This window comes from Onthophagus taurus, chromosome 7 (assembly GCF_036711975.1).
Source record: "Onthophagus taurus isolate NC chromosome 7, IU_Otau_3.0, whole genome shotgun sequence".
Lineage (NCBI taxonomy): Eukaryota > Metazoa > Arthropoda > Insecta > Coleoptera > Scarabaeidae > Onthophagus > Onthophagus taurus.
Window position 1 is genome coordinate 16,621,043 of NC_091972.1, and position 17,020 is coordinate 16,638,062.

The 17,020-nt window shown below is 30.6% G+C and overlaps 2 protein-coding genes across 5 annotated transcripts in view; one reads left to right on the forward strand and one right to left on the reverse strand.

Moving 5' to 3' along the window:
• LOC111423611 (Calbindin 53E) overlaps nt 1-17,020 on the reverse strand; it is a 145,091-nt gene that overhangs the window by 59,949 nt on the left and 68,122 nt on the right. The gene's annotated exons all lie outside the window — the stretch shown is intronic.
• On the forward strand, nt 26-5,035 carry LOC111427684 (uncharacterized). Its single transcript, XM_023062958.2, has 4 exons — nt 26-103; nt 162-502; nt 4,465-4,558; nt 4,612-5,035. Exons 1-4 carry the CDS (start codon nt 41-43, stop codon nt 4,960-4,962), a joined length of 849 nt encoding a protein of 282 aa, XP_022918726.2. The 5' UTR covers nt 26-40; the 3' UTR covers nt 4,963-5,035.

The following is a 17,020-nucleotide window of genomic DNA, read 5'->3' on the forward strand; positions in this document are numbered from 1 at the left end:
TCCTTACTAACACGCATTCCTTAGTTAATTTCAAAAAACCATGAAAACCATCTCAACTTTATTATCATTATTTGTTATTGCTGTTTCAGCAAATCAACATCCCGTAAGTAAACACATTTAATGAATGTATTTTTTTATTTTCTCTTATTTTTTTAATTTAGTTTTTTTCGGATGAACGTCTAGTTGAAGTAATAAAAATTAGTAAAGAGTGTATAGGGGAAACAAACGTAAAACAAGAAGCGCTTAATAAATGGAGAAGTGGCGAGTTACTAGACGACCCGGATCTAAAGGAATACATCGCTTGCACTTTCCTAAAGTTAGGATTTGTTGATGAGAAGGGAACTGTAAACTTGGAGACTTTGAAGAAGGACCTCGGGCGAAGCGAAATCGCTTTGAATGCGATATCTCAATGTTACGACAAACGTGGAAACTCACCAACCGAAACAGCTTATGATGTGTACAAGTGCTTTAAAGGCAACCTCCCTGCCAAATTTAAAGGAGGGCTATAAACTTAAGTTGTTGAATTATGTAGTTTTGATTTAGTATGTAATTAAATTTTTTTTAATTTGCAATCGTTTTTTTAAAAGGTGATTAGATAATTCTTTCGACGTCCATGCACAAGATAACCTTATATATTAATATTATGTAAGTGTTGATTAGCAACTGATTTTGGTGGGATGGTGTCATACGATTCGAACATCGTTTCTCGAAAGGTTATCGAGGTTAAAGAAAACACCAGGATTTATTTTTGTTTGGAAATAGCCATTACGATGCTATCAAGTAATTTTTAATCTTAAACAAAAAAGAAACAATAAATAAAATTAATCTTAATACAACAATAAATTAAAATAAAAAGATAATTAAAGCATTAATTTTAAATCTTCAGGTAAATTCGTTCTAAAACATTTAAACGTTTCATAAGCTATGATTAATCCGTCTTCTCCGGTTTTTCCAAAACAAGGTTGAAAAGCCTGAATGGCTCTAGGTTCCGCTCGGTATATCGATTTAACAACATCTTCTTGAATCGCACCTTTCGAATCTTGAATCCCACTGTTGGTGAACGAACAAAATAAAAAGCTCTTTAATTTTGGATCTTCCGTGAATACGCCTCGCTTCGTTTGAAGGAGCACATTTGGGTCGACTCCCGTTTGTTCTATACAACGCGTCGTAATCTCTTTAATTTTCGCTTTTTGTTCGTCGCTGAGATACTGGAGAAGTTAGTGAGAGATCAAATTTTAGAAAGAAACAACTTACGAGTTACTCACGTATCCATTAGCCACGATAACTATTAAAACTAAAACAAGAAAAAATAATTTCATGTCGTTTAAAAGATTTTTTCTTCTTTAACTTGTCGTTTCAAACTGATAATTTCGGTTTATTTTATGCTTTCTTATATACGCGTTAACGGTCTCTATCTCAGTGTATTTTATGAGTCGCAATATGTGCTAGATAAACATTTCTATAATCTTATTCAATAGACACAACTATTTCATCTTATTCATTTGGAAATGAAGAAAAATTAAAAAAAAAATTTTTAATAACAATGTTAAAAAATGTAATAGATAAAATATTAAAACGAAATTTGAAGCACTTCCGGTGTAATAACCGCTTTTTGAGGGACACTATCATTCCACGTTGATGTATAAAAATATATGTTGACAATTTATGAAGTTCTAATGCAAATGAATGCGTCAACTCGACGGTTTTATGAATTCATTAAATATTGTTATTGACCAAATATAAGGAAGCCAAAGTACACGTTAAAAAGAATGGACAAACAACGAATTAATCTACAGAAGCGACGCTAAACAACTACTAAAAAACGGATTTTCAAAATATCTTTTTGAATCTTTCTAATTTTTCGGTATAGACAATTATTTACAATTAAATTCAAAAAATCGTATTAAATTGTAGTTTTAATAGATTCTTATGAAATTATTAACTTTTACGATACTAATTATAAGCTTCCCAATGAAAGTATCGGATTTTCAAAATATCGTTTAGTTTTTGAGATATTGATCATTAAACGTAATGGTGCAATCTCTCATTTTTAGGATAAACAAATATTATTCAAAAAATCATAGTATTTCGTAGCTTCAATAAATTCTTATCAAATTATCAGCATTTGTAATATAAATTATAAGCTTTCCAATAAAAGTAACGGATTTTCAAAATAGCTTTTAGTTTTTGAGATATTGATCAATAAACGTAATGATGCATTTTATCATTTTGTAGGATAAACAAATATTTTCAATCAATTTGAAAAATCATAATAAATCGAAATTTCAATAAATTGCTATCAAATTATCAGCATTTGCAATACTAATTATAAGCTTTCCAATGAAAGTAACGGATTTTCAAAACAGCTTTTAGTTTTTGAGATATTGATAATTAAACATAACGGAGCATTTTTTCATTTTTTAGGACAAACAGATATTTTTAATCAGTTTCAAAAATCACAATAAGTCGAAGGTTCAATAAATTATTACACAATTATCAGCATTTGTAATACAAATTATAAGCTATCCAATGAAAGAAACGGATTTTCAAAACATCTTTTAGTTATTGAGATATTGATTATTAAACGTAATGGGGCATTTTCTCATTTTATTGAATAAACACATATTTTCAAAAAATCATAATAAATCGTAGTGTTAATAAATTCTTATCAAATTATCAGCATTTGTAATATAAATTATAAGCTTTCCAATGAAAGTAACGGATTTTCAAAACATCTTTTAGTTTTTGAGATATTAATTATTAAACGTAATGGGGCATTTTCTCATTTTATTGGATAAACAGATATTTTCAAAAAATCATAATAAATCGTAGTGTCAATAAATTCTTATCAAATTATCAGCATTTGTGATACAAATTATAAGCTATCCAATGAAAGAAACAGATTTTCAAAATATCTTGTAGCTTTTGAGATATTGATCATTAAACGTAATGGTGCAATCTCTCATTTTTTAGGATAAACAAATATTATCCAAAAAATCATAGTAAATCTTAACTTCAATAAAATCTTTTCAAATTATCAGCATTTGTAATACAAATTATAAGCTATCTAATGAAAGAAACAGATTTTCAAAATATCTTTTAGCTTTTGAGATATTGATCATTAAACGTAATGGTGCAATCTCTCATTTTTTAGGATAAACAAATATTATCCAAAAAATCATAGTAAATCTTAGCTTCAATAAAATCTTATCAAATTATCAGCATTTGTAATATAAATTATAAGCTTTCCAATGAAAGAAACAGGTTTTCAAAATATCTTTTAGTTTTTGAGATATTGATCATTAAACGTAATGATGCATTTTCTCATTTTTTTAGGATAAACTAATATTTTTCAAAAATCATAGTAAATCGTAGTTTCAATAAATTCTAACCAAATTATCAGCAATTGCAATACAAATTATAAGCTTTGCAATGAAAGTAAAGGATTTTCGAAGAAGCTTTTAGTTTTTGAGATATTGATAATTAAATATAACGGGGCATTTTATCATTTTTTAGGACAAACAGATATTTTTAATCATTTAAAAAAAATCACAATAAGTCGAAGGTTCAATAAGTTCTTATCAAATTATCAACATTTGTAATATAAATTGTAGGCTTTCCAATGAAAGTAAAGAATTTTCAAAATAGCTTTTACTTTTTGAGATATTGATTATTAAACATAATGGTGCAATCCTCTCATTTTTTAGGAGAAACAAATATTCAAAAAATCGTAATAAATCGTAGTTTCAATAAATTCTTATCAAATTATCAGTATGTGTAATATAAATTATAAGCTTTCCAATGAAAGTAACAGATTTTCAAAATATCTTTTAGTTTTTGAGATATTGATTATTAAAGACATTTTCTCATTTTTTAGGATAAACAAATATTTTTAAATTTGAATTTTTTGAAATGTTTAATTCCAATTATAGGCTTTTCAACGGCAGAAATAATTGTCAACATACGGTTAACTTCTTGAGATATTAATTTTTAAACATAATAAAAAATTTGGAAAATTCTTAAAAACGTTTCTAATTAAAAGATCTGTATATAGATGCTTATTCTTAAACCATTGAGACATTTCACATTTCAAATTCTTTATTAATCATTAAGTGAGTTTAAACAAATATTTAACCAACAAAATTATCGTGTGAATGCTTAAAATAAATTTAAGCCCTATTTAATCGTATTATACATATTTGTAATATTTCTATTATTAAATGGTTTATTTGTTTTATGATTGTCACTCTATTTTAGTGATTAGATGAAAAGAAAATGAAAAATAAGTTTCGTTTAAATCATATCAATAATAAATCCTTGTCTGTGTATTATTATCTAATTAAAATTCGTTATGTAATTTGTTTTGAACATTAAAGATGCACGAAAAAAATGGATATCTAAAAGACTTTAGTGCATCTTTGTATAAATACGAGCGGATTCTTTAAGGAAAATCAGTTACAACTAAACGTCTATATCGAACAGTTCAGTTGAAAACCGACGGAAAATGAAATTCATCTTTGTTCTTATTGCAGTTATTGCTGCGGTCGCTGCAGATGATGTAAAAAAATATTATTATATTAAATTACATAAATTATATAAATATTATTTCAGATCTACTCTGCCGATCAGATTCAAAAATTGAAAACTTTGACCTCTGAATGCGAAACCAGCAGTAAGGTTGCCCATGAAAAAATCTCTGAATTCAGAAATAAACATTTCGACGACAACGATGAACACCTCAAGGAATATATGTTCTGCGTTTTCAAGAAACTCCACTGGATGGACGATGAGGGTGTCGTTCAAAAAGATAATATCAAGAAAGATATCCAAGACAACAAAAAAAGCGCTGAAGCCATGAAAGCCTGCAAAGGAACGGGAGGTAGCACCCCAGCCGAACATGCATACAATATTTACAAATGTTACATGCAACATCTTCCAGCCGATTACAAATACCCATTATAAATAATTAATGGTTATAAATATTTTGATATTAAAAAAATTATCGCAATGAATAAATAAATGAATAAATCATAAACAGTTTATTTTTATAAACTCCAATTACTACACCATTAACACAACAAAAAAACAAAATTATCTCAATATTTTTTTAATTTTATCAACATTTATCTTTGTGTTATTCTTGTTACTTTGCATTGATATATAAACGATTCGTGTTGGGAAAAAAATGCATTAGTTACATTTCACCAAAATTTCAAAAAGAATGAAGTACATCTTAGTTTTAACACTTATTATTAGCGTAGCAAGCGCTGCGGTAAGTATTAAATTTATCCTTAAAAATTAAAAAATAATAAAATATTTCTCTAGGTTTTAACAGATGAAGATAAAATAAAATTAAAGAAATTTAGTGATACCTGTGTTGCGCAAACGCATGTATCTGAAAAGGTACTGGAAAAGATGAGGGTGAACCAAATTGAGGACGATTCTCGTCTTAAAGAGTACATTTACTGCATTTTCCAAAAATTGGGGTTGCAAAATTCTGATGGGACAATCATCAAGGACAACGTTTTATCTTTCGCCTCCAAAGATCCAATTGCTGAGAAAGCAATGAAACCGTGTATCGATAAACATGGTTCAACTGGGCCTGAAACTGCGTTTTCTATGTTTGTATGTTATAAACTTAATTTGCCTGTCGGTTTCAAAACAACTTTGTAAAGAAAAATGAATAAATTCGTTTTGTTTTTATAGTAATTAATGTGTTTGTATATTTAATGAAACTATTTGATATTAATTTCTAACCAAGTAAAAAAGTATCAAACAACAACAATAATTTAAAGTCTCAAAGTATTATGTTACTTCGTTAAAAGTTAACTTAGGATTATAAATTTTATAAAATTTAATTATTTTATAAAGTAGGTTGATTTTGAAAAAAGATGTGTTACCAAAGTTGATATGAAAATGTTGTCACCTATAATTAAGGTGTTCGGTGTTATAAAATATAAAAATTTTTAGAATTGAGTTGGAATAATGAAATTTGCATAAGATATACTAAACAGAGTGCAGATTCTAATAAAAAATACGTTGGTGTTTTAAAAGTTGAAATGATCGAGTTCTTGGTGGTTAAAATGTAACATTTCATTTGTATGATTAGCTCTGCTTGAAAATCTGGTCCATCTTTGATGTGCTTCTTGTTATTTATTAATTACAGATGGTTTAAATTCTTTTATTTGTGCTAATTAAAATATACCTAAAAAAAACATGGTTGCGGGTTCTTGAAAGTTCGAAGGCCTGCCCTTTATTAGCAGTGTCTAGTATTCTGTGAGTAGTAACAAATATTTTGGAGGTAATATCTACTCTATTACAACCCAGATATAGTCATTGCCAGCATTGTCTAGTGTTCCACGTGCAGAATTTAGTTCTATTAAAAATGTCCAGATTGCCACAAAGCAGTAAATCAAGTGTTCAGTAATCTAGTAGTCTCCACTAGCAATAAGTAGTCTTCTTCCAGCAGTATATAGTCTATTGCAAGCGGTATCATGTCTTTTGCTAGCAGTGTCAGTGTTCTGCAACCAGTAATTAGTCTTTGTCTTGTGCCTAGTATTCTACGAGTTGAATTTAATCTTCTATTAGGAATATGCAGTCTTCTACAAAGCAGGAAGTAGCTTTCTGCAATTAATATCTAGTCTTCTATGATTCTCTATGAGTCCTTCTGATGGCAGTGTACAGTTTATTGCAAATAGTATCATAACTTCTGATAGCAGTGTCAGTGTTTTACAACCAATATTTAGTCTTTGTCGGCTGCGTCTTGTGTTTTACTAACAAAATTTAGTCTTTTATTAGCAGTATCCAGTCTGCAACAAAGGAGTAAGTAGTTTTCTGCAAGTATATCTAGTTTTCTATAATATCCAGACTTCTATTGGCAGTGTGTAATCCATTGCAACCAATATCTTATCTTTTTCTGGCAGTGTCAGTGTTCTCCAACCAGTATCTAGCCTTTGCCAGCAATGTTTAGTATTCTACGAGCAGAATTTACTCTTTTATTAGCAATATACAGTTTGCTACAAAGTAGTAAGTGGTCTTCTGCAGTTAATATCTAGTCTTCTATAATATTTAGTCTTCCACTGGCAGTATCTGGTCTTCAGACGGCCATGTATAGTTTTTTCCAAGCAATATCTTGTTTTTACTAACAAAGTCAGTGTTCTACAAACAGTATCAAGACATTGCCAACTTTATCTAGTGTTCTTGGAGCAGAATTTAGTCTTCTATCGATAATATGCTATATGCTACAAAGCAGTAAGCAATTTTCCGTGAATAATAATAACATAAAATAGTCTTCTATAACATTTAGTCCTCCACCAGCAATATTTATTCTTCAGTAGGCAGTGTGTAGTCTTTTGCAAGCAGTAGCTTTTCTTTTGCTAGTATTGTTAATGCCCAAGCAGTATCTAGTCTTTCCCAGCAGTATCCAGTCTTCTACAAGAAAAATTTAGTGTTGTAGTAACAATATCCAGTCTGCTGCAAACAATAAGCATTTTTCTACCAGTAATATCTAGAATTCAATATCTCGTCTTCCACTACAATTATCTAGTCTTTTATCAGCTACAGTCTACTACAAGCTGTATCTATTGTTTAGTCTAATTCTCTACGAGCAAGTTCTCGTTATCAAACGATTCTTGCTTTCTGAACCATTTTGACAGTACTTTTATTTATTTAGCGTCGTGAGAATCACAAGCATGTGATTGTTTTATTAATATTGAGATTCATGGCTAACATGGGATTCATGACATATTTTTCAATCGTTGGTTCTTTATTTTTCAAATTCTTCTTTGGAGAGGTGCAGAAGAATATGACAAAGAAAATAACTTGCTGTACGATCCAATTGAATAATTTCACGTCAAACTCCTGTTAAAGGTCAGAAAAAATATCCACATGTGTTTGGTAAATCAGGGCAAATTTGAGAGCATCACGTGGAGAGAAGCAAATATTTACTGAAGTTGTTTTTCGATGGCGAACATTTTTCAAATTAGAACAAGAGTCATAATAAACATGTTTAAGTGTTTATTTACTCCTCACATTTATTAAAAGCTTATTATTTTTTTTTAAATTTTAATAACTTATCGAATAATATAGAATTTAATAAAAGACTTTTATTAAAAGAAATAAGTATCATTTTGCTTAACAAGATTATTAAGCATGTTTATTTAAGTCCAATCAATATTTTTGCAAGAAATGATTAGATTGTAATTTTCCTATCAAAACTCGTTATGTAATTTTACTTTTAGTAAACCAAAACATATCAATTTAGGATTTAAAAAATGGAATGAATTTAACTGATGTTCAAACTTGGTATAAATACGAGTTGATACTTTATTGAAAACCAATTACATCCAAGAATCTTAAAAGATCGGTTGTATTGAAGTCAACGAAAATGAAATACTTAATCGTTCTTGTTGCCGTTATTGCTGCGGCTATAGCTGATGAGGTAAAAAAATTAAATTTCTTATTATTTAGTTGTTAATAAATAACCTTACAGGCCATTACTGCTGATGAAATAGCCAAATTGAGGGCTATCTCAACAGAATGCGAAACCACTAGCAAAGTTGCTCACGAAAAGATCACTGATATGAGAAAAAATAAGCATTTTGATGACGACGATCAACACCTCAAGGATTATTTGTTCTGCATGTTTAAGAAAATCCACTGGATGAACGAAGATGGTACCGTTGATGCGGAACACATGAAGAAGGACGTTCATAGAAACACCGACTCTCTCACCGCCATGAGACAATGCAAGGGAAAGACGGGCAATGGCCCGGAACTTGCATACAACATTTACAAATGTTATTTGCAACATCTCCCCGCCGATTACAAACATCCTTTGTAAATCTTTTATAAGTTCTAAAAGTATCAATAACAAATAAATAAAATCTATAAACAATACTTCTTTGTTTCAATTTTAAAAATATAAAACACAACTCACGATAACAATTCAACCACTTTTTATCAGTTAGTTTAACCTTCAACAAACACAAAGAAACAATCAGTACGCATCATTCGTTCAATTAATAAACATTCTTAAACCAAAAAAGTTAAAAATGAAATCTTTAATTTTATTAACACTTTTTGGTGTAGTTGTTAGCAAGGTATTTATAGATTTATTTGAAAATTCCTAATTTTTATACACTTTTTTTAATAGTTGTACACTCCACAAACAGAAGCACTATTCAAAAACGTTATTATTAAATGTGAGAAAGAAGCAAACATCGAACGTACATTAATAATTGACTTAATGAATAAAAAGATTGCCGATGATGATGTATTAAAACATTTCCTCTTCTGTTGTTATTTACAACTGGGTTTAATAAGACAAGATGGTACTTTAAATAAAGAAGCTATGATTAACTTTGGCGATAACTTTATAGGTGACGCTAAAGTAGCTTTTGCTGCTTGCAGCAATACAAAAGGTGGGAATGGATTGGAAACTGCATATTTATTCAGTAAATGTTATATGGATGGGTTACCAAAACAAGAATTCACTGGGGTAGAATTATAAAAAAATATCATATACATTTCTTTCTTTATTTTAAAATATAATGTAATAATAATATACATTAAAATAATATAATATAATTTTTTTTATAATAAAATATAATAATCTTGTTTGAACCGTTCTTCATTTTACCTATTTAATGTGCAACTCGAATGCTACATCTACATGCCTGGCTCCATCCTAAGTCCGAAGAAAGTACTCTCCCTACTTATCTTGCCTCATAAATAGTTTGGTTGATATATTTGAGATATCTTAGTAGGTATATTGAAACAGTAAAAAATGTGGTCTCGTTATAAGAACTTCAAATTTAGCATTGACTAAGAGGTGGTTTTATATATCGGATAAATTAATCAAGAGGTGGAGGAAAACATTAAACTAAAACTATCAATTTAATATGATCTGTTTGCATGGTATTAGCGACATAAAAACACTTCTTTCATTTTTTTAAAGAAAATCAGGAGATGAACTTTGTTAATTTATCATCGTAAAAATGAAAAGTTAATACATTAGAGAATGTTAACTTCATTGGTAAGCAGAAGAAAGATCGGTTTCATTCAAGGCAGACTGCCAGAGTTGAAACTAGTTTACTATTGGCTACAGTGGCTTGCTTTCATACTCGTGGAAAGATACATTCTCTTAGGTATATCTAAACCGCCGGGGCTACAATAAAATTAACAGTTGCCATAGCTTCATATACCGCAGGAAATTCAGCCTATATAAAATCCTGCAAAAATGTAAATCATAAATGTGGAAAAGCATATACTGCACAAAATAACAAATTACTAGAATCATAGATTGGATAATGGAATCGTCCATTGGATACTGGAGTTATGTAGTTGATATTAGAATTATCGACTGGCTACTATACTTATTTGCTATGAGTACTGAATTCATCTGTTGCATACTGGAATCATACTCTAGATTCTGGAATGATCTCCTGAAAACTGGAATCACATACTGGATGCTGAGATCGTCCACTCCATTCTAGTTATAACCTCCATGGAAGGTATACATAATTTATGAAGACTAGAACCAATCACTATACCGATTGGTAACTTTAATTTTAGGAGATACACCCAACACGGACGTACGTATAAGTATACTTGTATGTGTGCATATGCGCGCGGAGAATGTTTGTGGGAGGGGAATCGCAAGAGTAGTGGATCGGAGAGCAGTCAGTCGTTTGACATCGTTCAATGATAAGAAATATTATAAAAATAATAACTAATATAATAAATGAAATTCAAATAAGACTTGTTGGAACCAGATACTTCCAAATTGAACATTGTCTAATTGTTGAAGCGATGGGATTACGTCATTTTGCAAAATGTTTAAATACTTATGACCATTTAAATTTCCTTCTATGAAAAAAGGACTGATAATATGGTCACCTACTAAGCCAGCCCAAACATTTAATTTTTGGGGATATTGTGTACCAGCCGCATAAACTTTGTGTTCATTGTCACGACTCCAATATCGAGCAACGCTGGGATTATGCCGACCATGCAAAGGAAATGTAGATTCATCGGTAAATAAAATGTTTTTTATAAAATCAACATTTCCGTTGGCCATTTCCATCATAGTAAAGCAAAATTCCGCCCTTGTAATATTATCGTTCTCGCAGAGTTCCTGACTTTTTGTACCTTGTACGACCTGTACCCGTGTTTCTTTAATGTTTTTAGGACGGCAACATGGCTGATAGCAAACGTCTCCGCAACTTGTCTGCTTGACAGATTTTTATTGCGTTCAACATCAGCACATATCATCGTATCACGTAACTCATTTCTTTTACGCCTTCGTAATTTGTGTTTCTGTGGAGACACACATCCATGTCGCTCAAAGTTTTTAATAATAATTGAAATTGTTCCGCGACTAGGAATTGATCTGTTTTCATAGGCCACAGGAAACAAATTAATTATTTGGGCTACAGAATTGCCACCATAAAACCATTTTATAATCTGTACCTTTTCCGCTACAGTAAACAACATCTTAGTTTTTTTTTGCTAGGGTTAACTGCAAAGCGATGCGACCAACTTCGCCTCTCAACAATCTATGAACGATTCAATTTGTGCATTACCCCTACGCTTTTTTATCCCCCACTTAACGACACCGAATATACACACACGCGTATACTTATACGTACGTCCGTGTTGGGTGTATCTCCTAAAATTAAAGTTACCAATCGGTAGATACTACACACAACAAATTACATACTAAAATCATACATTGGATAGTCAAATCGTCCATTGGATACTGGAATTATGTACTTGATATTAGATCTATCGACTGGTAACTAAACATACAGTGCTAGCGTAAAGTAACCCCCCCCCCTGTTTAACTTCTGAACAGATTGAGATATCAATATGAACAAAAAAACGTCAGTTTCTATATTTTATCAGCACAAATATTTTCTTATGGAAAATTTTGGTATCACTTTTAGTTTTTCCGGAAAATGGAACAGCTTTGTCTTTTTAAATGGAACACCCAGTATATTATGGTATCTTTCGAAAGAATAAAACAATACGAATTCAACGATACCTTACAATCAAATATCGGTTTATTAGTTTTTTACATAAAAATTAAACAAAATGCGGAATTTCGCCGGAAAAACCAACGTATCTTCGTTGACTACCTGTCGAGATACAATGGGCCAGATAAATGGTGGACGGTCGGTTAAAGGTCGGTCTACGCTCGGATTAAGCAGGGTTAAAATCAGCAATTCTTTTAGAATGTTTTTATGAAACAATCAATACAAGAAAAGGATAAAAAGAAAGTTCTTTTTAAAACTTCTAAGAAAAAATTGTCATAACAACAATGTTAAAGTTTGTAGGTACTTTGAAATTTTGTATTTAAGGCAGCATGCAAATATTTTCCTTCATTTCTATCTTTGAATTCTACCTAACCAAGTATAACCAAAGAAAGGCGAGATCAAAATGGCTAGAAGGAGTTTAGAGCACAATATCGAAGCAATTTTAATATTCACTCGTGCTGACAGAAATCTACATGAAACAGGGCGACAATTTAAGGAACGATTTCCTGAACATCCAATTAGTCGAAAATATTTAAGAGAGCTTGTGAATACGTTTTTGGAAACTGGAAGCGTCGAAGACCGCAAAAGAACTGGTCGTCAGATATTAACAGAAGTATTTAATGTGCCCATGATGTCGTCTGCTGCTATCGCATCAACGTGTGATGTGTTAAATATTTCCGCGTCGTTGTTGGAAGACGTGGAAATACTTAAAGAAGAATAAATATCATCCATTTTAAATAAAAATGCTTCATGAATTAACAGAAGATGACCCTGATATAGAAGTACAGAATTTTGTGAGCTAATGACAAATATGGTTGAACGAAATCGATTATACTTGAAACATATTTGTTTCAGTGATGAATGTACTTTCTTTTTGGGTGGAAAATTGCATCGGCGTGATGTTAATCCACATGAATATCGTGACGTTATCACTCAATTTCATTAGAAAGTAAATGTTTTTTTTCAAGACTTTTGCAAATTGTACATCAGAATTCTGACGATTTTGAAATGGTACTAGTGTTTCATCAAGACGGAGCACCTCCACATTATGCGCCAATGGTACGAAATTATCTTGATAAAAATTTTAATGGACAACAAGATCACCAGATCTGACACCTTTAGATTTCTTTTTATGGGGTTATTTCAAATCCAAGGTATATGAAATTCCGTTGGGTAGTATTGAGGATTTAAAACAAAAAATTATTGACGTCTGCCAAAATATTGATCACATGTTAAGCCGTGTGAGAGAGGAAACACTACAAAGATGGTACCACTGCCTAGAAGTTCAAGGTAATCATATCGAACAATTTACTTAATATTTGATTCTTAATAAATAAAAAATTCTTTTATTATTCAATAACAATACTAAGCAAATTTTTCAACCGTTACCTATACTAGCAAAATATTTAATAAGAAAATTTCATTTCTTATATTGACTTTTTTTCTTTATAAATATTTTTTGATAAAATATGATTAATTCATAAATTTAATATACTTCCAAACAACTTTTATTTCATTTCTAAAAAAAATAAGTAATTGAACTTGCAATTTTAAATCTGTCTTAGCTCGAGCGTATACCGACCGTTAACCTACCGTCCACCATTTACCTGGCCGATTGCATTTCGACAGGTAGTCGACGAAGATACGTTGGTTTTTCCGGCAAAATTCCGCATTTTGTTTAATTTTTATGCGAAAAACTAATAAACCGATATTTGATTGTGAGGTACCGTTGGATTCGTATTGTTTTCATCTTTCGGAAGATACCATAATATACTGGGTGTTCCATTTAAAAAAACAAAGTTGATCTATTTTCCGGAAAAACTAAAAGTGATGGCAAAATTTTCCATAAGAAAATATTTGTGCTGATAAAATATAGAAACTGACATTTTTTTGTTCATAGTGATATCTCAATTTGTTCGGAAGTTAAACAGGGGGGGGGGTTACTTTACGCTAGCACTGTATATGCTATGTGTGCTGTATCTAAGTTTTCGATAATGGAGCCCAATAATAGAGAATAGAAATCATCCGTTGCATACTGGAATCACACTCTAGATACTAGAATAATCTCCTGAAAACTGGAATCACGTACTAGATATTGGGATAGTCCACAACATTCTGGTTCTAGCCTCTATGGAAACTATATGTATATTACATCTGAAGAGAGGAACCAATAATTATTGATACTGCACATCACAATAAATTACCAAAATCATACAATGGATAGCGAAATCATCAATTGGATACTGGAGTTTTAATAACTTATCGAACAATATAAAATGTAATAAAACATTTTTATTAAAAAAATAATAAGTATCATTTTACTTAACAAGGTTATTAACCATGTTTATTTAAGTTCAATCATTATTTTTGCAAGAATTGATTAGATTGTAATTTTCCTATCAAAACTCGTTATGTAATTTTATTTTTAGTAAACCAAAACATACCAATTTAAGATTTAAAAAAAATTGAATCAATTTAACTGATGTTCAAACTTAGTATAAATAGGAGTTGATACTTTATTTGAAAACCAATTACATCCAAGAATCTTAAAAGATCGGTTGTATTGAAGCCAACGAAAATGAAATACTTAATCGTTCTTGTTGCTGTTTTTGCTGCGGCTGTAGCTGATGAGGTAAAAACATTTAATGTAATTTTTTATTATTTAGTTGTTAATAAATAACCTTACAGGCCATTACTGCTGATGAAATAGCCAAATTGAGGACTATCTCAACAGAATGCGAAACCACTAGCAAAGTTGCTCACGAAAAGATCACTGATATGAGAAAAAATAAGCATTTTGATGACGACGATCAACACCTCAAGGATTATTTGTTCTGCATGTTTAAGAAAATCCACTGGATGAACGAAGATGGTACCGTTGATGCGGAACACATGAAGAAGGACGTTCATAGAAACACCGACTCTCTCACCGCCATGAGACAATGCAAGGGAAAGACGGGCAATGGCCCGGAACTTGCATACAAAATTTACAAATGTTATTTGCAACATCTTCCCGCCGATTACAAACATCCTTTGTAAATCTTTTATAAGTTCTAAAATCATCAATAACAAATAAATAAAATTTATAAATATACCTTTTTGTTTCAATTTTAAAGATATAAAAGACAACTCACGATAAAAATGCAAAAAATTTTATCAGTTAATTTAACCTTTAACAAATATAAAGGAGCAATCAGTACGAATCATTCGTTGAATTAAGAAACGTTCTTAAACCAAAAAAGTTAAAAATGATATCTTTAATTTTACTAATACTTTTTGGTGTAGTTGTTGGCAAGGTATTTATAGATTTATTTGAGAATGCCTAATTTTTATACATTTTTTGTAATAGTTCTACACTCCACAAACACAAGCACTATTGAAAATGATAAAAATTTGAATTTGAAATTGATAATTGATTTTATGAATAAAAAGTTTTCGGATGATGACGTGTTAAAACATTTTCTCTTCTGTTCTTATTTAAAACTGGGTTTTATAAGACAAGATGGTACTATAAATAAAGAAGCTGTAATTAATTTTGGTGATAACTTAATAGGCGATTCTAAAGCAGCTTCTGCTGCTTGCAGCAATATACAAGGTGGGAATGGCTTGGAATCTGCTTATTTATTTGCTAAATGTTATATGGATGGGTTACCGAAAGAAGAATTCGCTGGAGTAGAATTATAAAAAAATTTCATATACATTTATTTCTCTGTTTTAAAATACAATGTTTAATCTTGTTTGAATCTTTCTTCATTTTACTTATTTGATGTGCCACTCGAATGCTACATCTACATTCTTGGTGATGTTTGTGAATGATTAGAGACCGACAGTTGCAAGGTTGCACCGCCTCATTAATCCTTGCTACGTTTTTTATTTTCCATCCTAAGTCCGAAGAAAGTATTCTCCTTACTTACCTTGTCTCATAAATAGTTCGGTTGAGATATTTGAGATATCTTGGTAGGTATATCGAAATAGTAAAAAATGTAGTTTCGTTACAAGAACTTCAAATTTAGCATAGGCACTCATTGGCTAAGAGCTGGTTTTATATATGAGATAAATTTATCAAGAGGTGGAGGAGATCAGAAGGAGAACATTAAACTAAGACTATCAAATAAATATGATCTGCTTGCATAATATTAGCGACATAAAAACACCTTAACACCAAAAAAATGGATCGGTTTCATTCAAGGCAAGCTGGCAGAGTTGTAACCAGTTTACTATGGGCTACAGTGGCTTGCTTTCAATCTCATGGAAAGATACACTCTCTTAGGTATATCTAAACCGCCGAGGCTACAATAAAATTAGCAATTGTCATATAGCTTCATATACCGCAGGAAATTCAACCTATATAAAATCCTGCAAAAATGTAAATCATAAATGTGGAACAGCATATACTGCACACAATAACAAATTACTAGAATCATAGATTGGATAGTAGAATCGTCCATTGGATACTAGAGTTATGTAATTGATGTTAGAATTATCGACTGGTTACTACACTTATTTGCTATGAGTACTGAATTCATCTGTTGCATACTGGAATCATACTCTAGATACTGGAATGATCTCCTGAATGCTGGAATCACGTACTAGATGCTGAGATCGTCCACTCCATTCAAGTTATAACCATAGAAACTATGCATAATTTCTGCAGTAATCACTATAGATACTACACACAATAAATTACTAATACTATACTTGATATTAGATCTATCGATTGGCAACTAAACATATATGCTATATGTGCTGTATCTAACTTCTAGATAATGGAGTCCAATAATAGAGAACAAAAATCATCTGTTGCATACTGGAATCACACTCTAGATACTAGAATAATCTCCTGAAAACTGGAATCACGTACTAGATGCTGTTATAGTCCACTGCATTCTGGTTCTAACCTCTATGGAAACTATATGTACATTACATCTGAAGACAGGAAGCAATCATTATTGATACTGCACATCACAATAAATTACCAAAAT

Bases quoted from the DNA above. Each gene is read 5' to 3' on its own strand.
- LOC111427684 (XM_023062958.2), top strand. From the start codon at position 41: ATGAAAACCATCTCAACTTTATTATCATTATTTGTTATTGCTGTTTCA. The intron at 104-161 runs GTAAGTAAACAC...TTTTTAATTTAG, and splicing joins TTTCAGCAAATCAACATCCC to TTTTTTTCGGATGAACGTCT. The intron at 4,559-4,611 runs GTAAAAAAATAT...ATATTATTTCAG, and splicing joins CTGCGGTCGCTGCAGATGAT to ATCTACTCTGCCGATCAGAT.